Genomic DNA, 12,211 nt, shown 5'->3' with positions numbered 1-12,211 from the left:
TCTCAAAAAACAGAGAAAAGAAGAAGAAAAAAATCACCATGAGTGATGCCATCAGTAAACCAAGATGAAAATGCCTGCCATCAGCAGGGTGGTGTTTCTGGGAAGATATAGTGTTGCTAGCCCATACCCCACTGTAACTGAAAAAAGACCCAAAAGTCACTTTATTTTACAGTTACTGGTCTTTATAGAAGACGTTCCAGAGATGACCATACTGGAAGTGAACCAGCTATTTCTGCTGCAAAGTCCTGGCCCTCTTACAACTCTCTGAAATTCTTGGAAAATGTATCTCTTGCCTGTTGTGTCAGATGATCAGCCCCCTCTCACCCTTCCGGGGCCAGTACCCACTTCCCAATTTCTCTTCCTAAGTAAGATTCAAGGAGATAAAAGCTGTTGTTTCCATCAGATTCTGGCACTGAGAAGTGGCGTGACTCTAAGGAAATGGAGAAGCAGCAGCTTGGCCCTCTGGGTGAGACTGGGCTGGTGCTCTGGGAGCTTGGGGAAGGGGCACAAATAGGACAGTGCTTGTCTCGGACTACCCTGTATACGACTGACGCTCTATTCACTTAGATGAGGAACTGCTGACAACCAGTCATAGCAGGTGCTCCATCAAAGGCTTTGGCTTCCAACCAAATTCTGGATTCAGTAGATTCACAGGTAAAACAGGATGAGGGACTATGGGGTGGTCATCTCCTAACAGAAACTTGGGTTCCTTGGGAGTGGGGGGGGGGAGGGTGGTAGAGCCTGGGACTTGGGCCCCTGATGTTCAGAGAGTTGGAAGCTTAGACCCTAAATCTGGCACCTGGACTCCTGGGAACTGTAGCAACTAGGATCTGGAATCCTGTACCTTGAGACTGAGACTGATGGATTGCCTGACTGGGGCCACACTGAGTCAGGAATGCTGAGGAGCTAAAACCTCATCCTTCTCTCCCACAGGGTTCCTGGGCCACAACCATGTCCCCTTGGCACTGCAGGTGTTCTTCCTCACTGTATTCTCTGTGCTACTGGTTGTCATCCTTGTCAAAGGTCAGGCAGGATTGAGGTTTGGGGGTCATAGGTCTGGCTCTTCAACCAAGGGATCCAGAAGGGAGGAACAACTGACTGAGACTGTGTCCTCGTGATCCTTTAAATAAAGGAGTTCTGCACAGAGACACTGGCTGCACTTGCCTTAGGCATCCAATTTTCTTTGGTTTCTAGGTATCTTCCTCATCAAATAGGACTAAGTAAGACCTTGGGTCTTGAAAATGATGCTGGACTGGAGACATTGTTAAAGCAGTAGAATGCTTACCTCACAAGCCCAAAATCCTGTGTTCTATCCCAAACGCTGTATAAAACTGGGTGTAATGGTGCATTCCTATAATCCCAGCACTCAGGAAGCAGAGGCAAGAAAGGTTCATAGAGGCAGCTACATAGAAAATTTGACATTCTATGAGAAAGAAAGAAAGAAAGAAAGAAAGAAAGAAAGAAAGAAAGAAAGAAAGAAAGAAAGAAAGAAAGAAAGAAAGAGAGAGAGAGAGAGAGAGAGAGAGAGAGAGAGAGAGAGAAAGAAAGAAAGAAAGAAAGAATAGAAAAGTGAGAGAAAGAAAGAAGAGAAAAGTGAGAGAAAGAATAGAAAAGTGAGAGAAAGAAAGAAGAGAAAAGTGAGAGAAAGAAAGAAGAGAAAAAGTGAGAGAAAGAAAGAAAGAAAATGAGAGAGAGAACAAAAGAGGAAGGAGAGAGGAGGGAAGAAAGGAAAGAGGTGGAAAAGAGGAGGAAGAAGACTATCTTGGTCCTGGGAGCCCAGTATAGGCCAAGAAACACAGTAAGCATTTAATAACTTCAGTGACTATTTTTCTTGGCCCAGTCAGCAAGATCCCCAGTTCTCAGGGTCAGGAGGATTCCAATCAGAAGAATGTCTACCAGGAACTGACCCAGTTGAAGGCTGGGGTAGGTGAGTGATGGGAAGTGAAGGATCTCACACCCTGAAAAGGTTTACACAGAGAGTCACTTTGTTTTAAATAACTATTCTACACTGAGCCTCAATTTCCTCACACGTGAGATGGACATGCAGGGTAATACTAAGGAAGGCATCTCACTGGTGTCTGACTAGAGTCCGTGTACACAATAGGCAGTCAGCGTTCATAGGGATTATGTACAAAATAAGCATTCAGTAGTCACAAGAGCCTTGACAGAATAGGCACTCAATGTTCACAAGAGTGTGTTCTACGTAAGCTTTCAAGGTTCACAGGGGAATGGACATGTTAGACACTCAGTGGTCACAGAGATTGTGCACACATTAGGTGCTCGGTGTTCACAGGACATGGTAGATACTCAGTTAAACCTGCCTCCTGGCCTCTCTTTTAGGCTCTAAGATCCAATTTCTTCCAGTCTGGAAAGGATTAGGCTAGGAATCCTGGCTTCTCCTGGGTAGAGAAGGAACTGAAGAAGTGGAATAAGGAATGTGCTATGTCAGTGGAGAGGCTGATTCTGGAGGGCTTGAAGGTTGACCTGACCTCCCCCACAGATCGCCTGTGCCGCTCCTGCCCCTGGGACTGGACAACCTTCCAAGGAAGCTGCTACTTTTTCTCTGTGGTCCAGAAGTCTTGGAATGATTCTGCCACTGCCTGCCACAACATGGGGGCTCAACTTGTGGTCATCAAGAGTGATGAAGAGCAGGTAGGCCTGGTGAGGCCCAGTCCTCAGCTGAGGATGCATCAAGGCCACTGGCTAAAGGGAGAAGAGGTGTTTGGTTGGATACAACGTTCTGGAAAGGAGACTGCTTGCCTGTAGAGGGAAGATAAGAAGATTATAAAGGAGACCAGAGCACATGCAAAAAGACATACTCTAGGGCTGGAGAGGAGGCTCCGTGGGTAAAGCACTTGCCAGCAAGCATGAGGACTTGAGTTTGGACCCCTCAAACCCACACAAAGCCCAGCATGAGGCCACAGATCTTGTCCGATCTGGTGCAGCCGATCAATCCAAACAATGAGTGAATTCATGTGGACATATGCATAACTTTCAGACAAACAAGTGTATGACATCACCAAGTAGCACATGCGATGTGCTAGAGAGAACACATCTGTCCATAGCACACGGGTGTAGAAAGATTCAGAACTCATGGTGTCTGTGGCCTTAAAAGGTATAAAGCTAAACGTTGGATTGTAGGCAGAACTTCTTCCCCCCAAGAGTTTAGGGAAACACTAGTTAAAAGAGGGAGGCAGAGCTCCCTTCTGACTTCCTCTTCTATTTTTCTAGAACTTTCTACAAACAACTTCTAAGAAGAGAGGCTACACTTGGATGGGGCTCATTGACATGAACAAGGAATCCACATGGCACTGGATAGATGGTTCACCTCTGACACTCAGGTAAGGACTAGAAGCAGGGAGCACCCTGAAGAGTGTGATGAGGCTCAGACTTGAGAAATCCCTGGGGCTCATCTCTTCTCGCTGCTCACCTCTGCATTAGAACTTGGAACATTTTCTGAGTGGCATGAAGAAATTAAGTCCAGATGGGATGGCAGGTGCCTGAGATCCCATCATCAGAACTTCAGGAAAGGCTTGCAGCCAGAGGGGCATTACATAGGAATGATTATATAGGAAATCTAAGACTGGGAAATGGCTCCTTTGGTAAAGTGCCTGTCCAGAACCCTTGTGAAAACAACTGGTGTTATGATAGCAAGCACTTGTAATCCCTGAAGCGGAAGAGCAGAAACAGAAGGCTTCCTAGGGCTTGCTAGACAGCCAGCCTAGCCAAATAGCAAATCCAATCAAGGTGGAGAATGTCCTAAGACGCAATAGCTGAAGTTTTTATGACTCCCACAAGCCCATGTGCATATGTATACACACACACACACACACACACAAACACAAACACTACCACACATACATGATCACATAAAGTGGAACTGGAGAGATTGCTCAGTGGTTAAGAACCTTAGAGTCCTTAATTCTGAATCTGCAAAAAACCTGAAACTTCCAAATAACACAAGTTTGGTTCCACGTTCTCACATTAGTTAGCTCCAGCTCTGCATGTACCTACAATCACATATGTGCACATGTACCTGCATGTTCAGGGACACACACACACACATACACACACACACACACAGGCACACGCACACGCGCACGCGCACACACACACACACCACAAAAAGAAAAGAATATGCTCAGAGCTTGTTGTACTCAAAGGTCCAAAGATAAGGAATTTATATCACAACCTGATGGTGTGGCAGGAGACCAAGACCTGACCTTTAGATGTGGGGGGATCAGGAGATTTGGACAAAGGCTTTGGTTGAGATGTCGACAAGGAAAGAAATTGATGCGGGTCAAGCAGGCTTAGGTGGGGGCATTTTAAAGTGTGTTAATGAATTCTAGATGCTGTCTTTCCTGGCTTGCCTTGTATTAATGTGGTGAACACCCTGACCAAAAAAAGCAGTGTAGGGAGGAACAGGTTTATTTCCTCTTACAACTCCCAGGCCACTCTATCACTGAGGGAAGAGAGGGCAGGGACTGAAGACAGGACCTAAAGCAGAAGCCATAGAAGAACACAGCTCACTGTGCTTTCCAGGGCTTACAGACTATGTCTGTGACAGAATTTCATGTCTCCTTGTCTTTGCAGTTTCATGAAGTATTGGAATAAAGGGGAACCTAACAACCTTGGAGAGGAAGACTGTGCAGAGTTCAGAGATGATGGCTGGAATGACACCAAATGTAACAACAAGAAATTCTGGATCTGCAAAAAGCTTGAAACATCCTGCCCTGGCAAGTGATGGCCAACTCCCTCCACTATCCCCACAGTCCCCAAACCCTGCCAGATGGCAGAGCTTCACCCATAGCTATGCCAGGTTATTCTACTTGTCTGTGGCCATTGATAACCTTGACAGGGTCTGTAAGACTTTTCTCTGGCAGGTCGCTTGTCTCCTGCATTGCTCCTGGGTCCAGCTTGTCTCCTGGACCAGTGCTGTATAGTCTTCATATGTCTGCAGGTTCTCTTTGGGTTAGCGGCTGTGCCTCTGGTCCACCTTTGCCATTTACTGAAGTGAACAGACATGAGGTCCTTAAATGGGTTCCTTTCATGTCCTCTGTCTTCCTTTCTGTGTTCAGACCATGTATTGCCATGTGCAATTGATGACACATCCTATGTGGCTTCATAACATTTCTGAGTACTTTACTCTCACCTACTAAATTTTCGTTCATCTACCCTGCATGCCTTTCAGTGGACCCTTCTCTGATTTCAGGAGCAAAACCTGTAGGCTAAAAGCACAAGAGGACCAATTCCTCAACTATTAGTCATGATCTGAAATTATTGTGTTAACACCCTGACTCCATTTCCTCCCCTTGGTGGACATGGTGACTCTCAATGTTATAGACCCTGAGATTGACCCCCCAAATTTTTGGAGGACTTATAATTTGTGTTGAATTTGCTCACTGACAATTTAATACTTATGTCCATATAATTATAAGTATAAATGAACTTTCTGATTATTGCCACCCTTCACCCATCCTGAATCCCTCTCTTTCTTGCTTCTTCTTTTCTCCATTTATGACCTCTTGTTTGGTTCTTGACCCACTGAATTTAACCAGGGCCATCTGTCTGACGATGGGTTTGAAACTCTCCAGTAGAGTCTGGTGGGATCATCATCAAGTGAAGAAAATGGCTATCCCTCTCCCAAAATCTACCAGTAGTCAATAATCTAGCAAGGAGAGAAAGGACCCCATGAGCTTTTCCCTGATCCATAACTTACTGTTGGGATGCCAGATTTTGTGCAGCCTCAGCCACTGTGAGATCACATCTGCACCAAAAAGCAAAAAAAAAAAAAAAACAGAATTTCACAGCTCTTCTCCAGCTCTTATATATTTCTGCCCCCTCTTTCACATCATTCCCTGAAATCTTCTTTATTCAAAAAATGAACATGGTGCTCCAGCAGATAGGAGTTCTGCTCTCAGTTCCTTCCTGTCCTAGATCACTGCATCAACTGCCTTCTAGTCAGACTTCCTGGTGAAGCTCACACAGATGAGATGTAGCCATGTTTGGGTCAGCATGGGACAACTATGCGGGATCCTCCAGGCTCCATAGCACCCGTGGCTGCTAACAGACCTACATTCTAGGCCTGTTCTTCTGCTAGTCTTGCTTCTCTTTTATGAAATAATTAAAACATGAGTCTTTGTCTATGTTGGGTTTCTTTTCTAATTTACAATATGTACCACTGACCATCATTGCATTTATGCCAAAGGGTGACTTGGTGTAGAATAGAAAATCTCAGCATGGGGCAAGGCACCAAGAAAGCCAAGAGGTGATTAAATCCTGGAATGTTCATCCACACCCACCACCATCCAGGCATGTGGAGACTGGACTTTTGTCACTCTCCAAGGCCATAAGAAAAACACATTTTGATAGACTTCCTCTTCCTCCACTGGGGCTGACCACCAAAAATTATTCTCTACAGTTTGAATAGAGAATTGAATGCTAAATTGTATCTCACTTAAGTCAACTTTCAACATGTAGTATAGCTCAGAGACACATTCCACAGTACCTCTCAGGGGCTCTTGCTTATCTGAGTCTTAGTTGTCCACATAATAATCACAAACCTACCCATGTTCATGCCCTGGTGTCTTTTCTTTCTCTTCCTGGTTCTCTTGATTTTTCTCCCACTTTCACTGCTATGTTGTACATTCTCCCCTTAGATAAATTACTGATATCTAGATACTTGTCTTAGGCTCCACTGATAAAGAAACCCAAACAAAATTTGAAGAATGTTTTCATGAGTATCTGTACTGGCTGGTTTTGTATGTCAACTTGACACAAAATAGAATTATCACAGAGAGAGGAGCTTCACTTGGGGAAGTGCCTCCATGAGATCCAGCTGTGGGGCATTTTCTCAGTGATCAAGGTTGGGAGGGCCCCTTGTAGGTGGCGCCATCTCTGGGCTGGTAGTCCTGGGTTCTATAAGAGAGCAGGCTGAGCAAGCCAGGGGAAGCAAGCCAGTAAGAAACATCCCTCCATGGCCTCTGCATCAGCTCCTGCTTCCTGACCTGCTTGAGTTCCAGTCCTGACTTCTTTTGGTGATGAACAGCTGTGAGGAAGTGTAAGCTTAATAAACCCTTTCCTCCCCAACTTGCTTCTTGGTCATGATGCTTGTGCAGGAATGCACACCCTGACTAAGACAGTGTCCATCACTCATGGTTCTCCACCTCATTCATTCTTGTGCAATTTTTCCTTCAGATGAGGTTGCGGATCCATACGTTAATGTGTCCTGTGTGCTATGTGTATATGCATATATGTGTATATAATGTGTATTTATGTGCATGTGCTATATGTATATGTGTATTTCTGTATACATCCTGTGAATGGTGCATGTATATGTATGTGTGTGTGTGCTATGTGATATGTGTGTGCATATGTTAAGGAGTGCATGTATGTGTGTTATATGGGTTTGTGGTGTGTGTATAGTGTGTGCTCTGTATGTTCAGGTGTATATGTGTGTGAGGGATGTATGTATGTATCTGTGTGGGTGGTGTATGAATGCATACCCATTTTTGTGTAGATGTGTGCATGTGTGCATGTGGGTATATGGAGGTCAAAGGTCAAAATCAGTTGTCTTTCTCAGTTGCCCTCCATCTTGTTTTTTGAGAAGGATCTTTCACTGAACCTGGCACCCATTAGCTGGTTAGAATGTCTGAACAATCAGCTTCACAACTCCCTCTTTCTCTGCCCCCACCACAGTGTTGGGCTCACTCTAGAGCTCCATCAGGCTCCGGTGTCACCTGACTTTTACCTGGGTATTGGAGATCTGAACTCAAGTCCTTAAGCCTGCTCATCAAGTGCTTCAGCCATTGAGCCATCTCTCCAGCCCTAGACCTTCCTTTTGGTTTGTTTAGGGGGCCATAAATCATTTTAGGAAAGATTGTCCAAAAAAATTAAAGACATAGACAGGTAGTAGAATTGCTCCCCTGGAATCTGTCCTCACCGCAGGAGGTCTTCTTTGGACCTGGCCTCAGGCAATAGACTCAGATAAATAAATACTTACATTTGAAGTTGCAAAGCTCCGAGCAGCCTCAGCAGCTTGTGTTACACTCCCTGCTTAGGGAAGGTTTTTCGGTCCTTGCCTCACCTTCAGCAAATTCCTCTTAGGCCAAAGCAGCATTATTGCAGATCTATCAAGGTGTCGTTGAAAATAAAGTTCAAATTTAAGATTTATGAAAGGTTGATGAGGCTATGGAACTTATGAAGTCATTAAAATCTGGCCTGCCTACCTCATAGACTTATTATGGATTTGGAGAATTGCTTTTATGTATTCCTTTGCATCCTAATGAATGTAAAGGGTTTGTGAAACGCTATCATTGGAAAGTTTGCCTCAAGGAATGGCTAATAGCTCACCTTATGTGAGAAAAAATGTTTTTTGTCTCAGCTTCAATACAAGAAGCTAGGACTTTGAATCTTTCAGTGTATATTATTCATGGAGTTTCATTCCAGGCCTTTGCTCTTACAACAGAACCACTACTGTGGATTCATCTTTTTTCATCTCCAAAGAAAGTTTTAACACCTTATTATGAAGCTGCTGCTGTGTTAATACAGAATTGTGTGATAGAATCAAGAAAATATTTTGGGAAAGAACCTGATGAAATATTTATTCCTTATTCCAAACAACAGTTAAATTGGTTATTGCAAAATACTGATATTTGGCCTATTGCATGTGCAAATTTTCTGAGCAAAATTGATAATCATTGTCCTAAAGACAAATTGTTACAAATGAAGTCCATTGCTCCAAACACAATGGACTGATGCTCTTTATGATACTATTCAAATTATTAGACAGCAGGTCCAAAGTTTAAAAGTAAGAAGTCATTGAGTGCCATGCTACGTACGAATGGATTTGTGTTACTTCTAAAGTTCACGATGATAGTCACTATAATCAGGAAAAAGTTCAAAGACACTTGCAAGGGTATTTTGCATAATTCCAACATATCTCTAGATGTTTCAGCTTTGCATATTGAGATTATGAATTCAAAGAATGTTGTTCCACTGAGCTTTAATGCTGCCGATATTGCTGGCAAAATTATCCATAGCCTGAAGTCGGTATTTCCATCCTGGTCAAGCTTTAAGAATAGCATATATAGCTTGATCATGCTAGCCTTTCTTGTCCTGGGCATACTTCTATTCCTGCCCATTGTGTTAAAGCTTGTCTTTAACAATATTAATCTGTTGGCTGCCAAGGTACATGGCTTGAAACTGAGAAAGAACCCCCAAACAGAGTCACTAATATAACAGGCTGGAAAGCCAAGGATGGGTAAGATTCTACACAAAGCCTTACCGACCTAAGACAGAGACATGCGCCAAAAGGCTGTGTTTATTAATACATACTAACAAGACAGTGTTTGTTCAATTAACACAAACAAGCTGTGTGTGATCTTGACGAAGGGTAATGAAGGCCCTCTTGTGAGAATGACCTAAGACAGGCTCAGCCTTGTTTATGAAATAAAAAAGGGAGAGATGTGGAGAGCCTTATTGGGGTGCTGTGCTGCCTGGCAATAGCCTGATACTGACCAAGGACAAGGGCTCAAGCAGGAATCTGACATTAGGGCATAATAAGGAAGTAGGTTACGGCAGAAGCAAGCTTCAGGAAAGATTCTGGGCTTGGACAAGGAAGTAGGCTCAGGTATTTTGGTCATCCTTACATACCCTTGGAAACAACTGTCACTGAAGTGATGTGGGACTTTGCTTACTGCCTAGACAATTTTGTGTTTACTGTCTTGCTTATTCTTCATTGTGCCACTATTGATCTCAATTCCTGCATGTAATTAAAATGGTATAAAAGGGGATTGAAAATTATTAAACCCGCCTTCAGTCTCAGAATTGACTGAGGTCATGGTGCAGTTTTGTCTAATTGTCTCTTTCTTTTCAATCCTCACTCCTGCGCTGGAGAACCTGTTGACTGACTGAGCGGGCTTGGTCAAAAATGTACTTTTGTGTAAATATCTCAGCATGTGAAATCAAACAGATGAATTAATCTGGGGAGACTCAAGCTCCATCCCCCTGGGGATCTAGGAAATTGGTTTCATGGTGATAAGCACTTGCCACACCTACAGAGGATCTGAGTTTGGTTCCCTCACCCATGGCCACTGGCTCACAACCACCAGGAACTCCAGCCCAAGGATCCTATGCCCTCTTTGGGGCTCTGAGGGCACCTACATTTACACATATACATAATTTTAAAATGAAAGTAAATCCTTTTTTAAAAAAATATTAAATAAAGAAACTCCCTCCCTTTTTCCCACTTCGCCTAGGGCATCTTTAGCATATCCCAACAATCTACTTGTCAAGTTGGTTTTATAATCCTGCTAGAGAATTTTCTAAATCCCCTTGTGAATAGGTAATTCATGGAAGGCTATTGAGTGGCAAGATCATTCTGTGTGATGAATGCATGCAAATACACCTGTGTTCAATCCTACAGAATTTATAACACCAAGAGAGAACCCCAATAGAAACTGCCTTTGGGTGGTAGCTCTATGAGCATTTGAGACTATCACTAAAAAGAAGAATCTACTGGAGCTGTAGAGATGGCTCATGGGTAAAAGCACTTACTGCTCTTGTGGAGGGTTCATATTCAGTTCCCAGCATCCACTTCAGGAAATTCACACCCACTTGATTGTTTTTATGAATCACTGTATTCGTTCACATTTCAAATGATATCCCCCTTCCTGGTTATCCCTCCACAACCTCCCCCTACCCCATGCCCCTTGCCCTTCTCCCCCTCCCCTTTGCCTTTATGAGGGTGCTCCTTCACCCATTCACTCCCTCCCACCTAACCCCTCTAGCATCTCCCTACACAGGGGCATCAAGCCTCCCTCCCCTCCCACTGATGTGAAATAAGGTTATCCTCTGCGACGTGTATATCTGGAGTCCTGGATCCCTCCATATGGACTCTTAGGTTATTGGTTAAGTCCCTGGAAGCTCTGGGTGGTCTGATCAGTTGTTTTTGTTTTTTCCTTATGGGGTTGCAATCCCCTTCAGCTCCTTCAGTCTTTCCCCTAGCTCTTCCATTGGGGTCCCTGGGCTCAGTCTGACAGTTGGGTATGAATATCTGCATCAGTATTGGTCAGGTCTCACCCACTTGTAATTCCAGTTCTAGGGAAGCCAGCTACAACCCTGGCCTCCGTGAGAAACTGCATTTTACATGCACACAAACACAAAACACTCATATACATACTTTAAATCTTTCAAAGTGATTTATCTTTAATTGTGTGTTTGCAGATGGGTGTGAGCACCTGAGCGCATGTGTCTGCAGAAACCAGAGATGAAGTCGCATTGCCTGGAGCTGCAGTCACAGGCCCCCCGTAAGCTACATTCAGCCTGGGTACTCTGGAAAAGCTGCACAAGTTCTTGACCACTGAACTATGTCTCCAGCCAAAAGTGAAATAAAATCAATCTTTTTTAAAGGAAAAACTAAAAAGATCTACACTCCAATAGGAGATCTGGAAGACAGGACATGGATTGTGTGACAGTCCTGTGACTTCCATCCCCCAACATTTGTTCTGCAGACCTAAAGTCTTTTTTTTTTTTTTGGTGGGACTCTAAAAAGGAACACCCCATCCTAGTTTCATTTCCTTCACTGTGATAAAATCTCAGCTAAAAAGAGAAGATTTTTCAGCTCACAAGTCCAGGTTGCACCCTATCATTGCTGGAGTCACACAGGCAGGACTTGAAGCAGTGAGCCAACACACACTCAAAGTCAAGAGCAGAGAGAACAAGCTCTGCTCACATTGTGTGTTCTCATACACTCCAAGGCCCACAGCCAGGAAACAGTGCCACCCACCTTCAGGTAGAGTTTTTCAGTGTCAATTCAAGCAATCAAGGTAACCACACACACACACACACACACACACACACACACACACACACACACAGGCCAAATGTGATCTAGACAGTCCTTCACTGAGTTTCACATAACCCTTCAGAAAGTCCATTTGGTTTTCTTTCCAGATGGATTCTAATAATAAATGCAGAAACAAAAAGGAGTTCATTTGAATACCTCATCTGTAATTGCTGCAGGCAGGACCTGAAGACAGATATTCTGACCAATAGGTGAGACTGGTGGGGAAAATAGGGTCTCTGAAGAACCTTGTTGTGTCTGGACCAGGGTGAAGCTCAGTCGGTCAAGTGTTTGCCTCACAAGCATGAGGACCTGAGCTCAATGCCCAGAACTTGGCCAATCAAGGCCATGCTTGTCATTTCAGAG

The 12,211-nt window shown here is 43.9% G+C and overlaps 1 protein-coding gene across 1 annotated transcript; it reads left to right on the top strand.

The window, feature by feature from the left end:
* Positions 1–389: 389 nt before the first annotated feature.
* On the top strand, positions 390–9,804 carry LOC127673057 (CD209 antigen-like protein A). Its single transcript, XM_052168604.1, has 7 exons — positions 390–466; positions 568–654; positions 934–1,023; positions 1,841–1,927; positions 2,501–2,652; positions 3,232–3,341; positions 4,594–9,804. Exons 1-7 carry the CDS (start codon positions 439–441, stop codon positions 4,742–4,744), a joined length of 705 nt encoding a protein of 234 aa, XP_052024564.1. The 5' UTR covers positions 390–438; the 3' UTR covers positions 4,745–9,804.
* The last annotated feature ends 2,407 nt before the right edge of the window (positions 9,805–12,211 follow it).

Source organism: Apodemus sylvaticus, chromosome 22 (assembly GCF_947179515.1).
Source record: "Apodemus sylvaticus chromosome 22, mApoSyl1.1, whole genome shotgun sequence".
Taxonomy (NCBI): domain Eukaryota; kingdom Metazoa; phylum Chordata; class Mammalia; order Rodentia; family Muridae; genus Apodemus; species Apodemus sylvaticus.
Note: the sequence above shows the minus strand (reverse complement) of the source record. Positions and strands in the feature narration are given on the sequence as shown.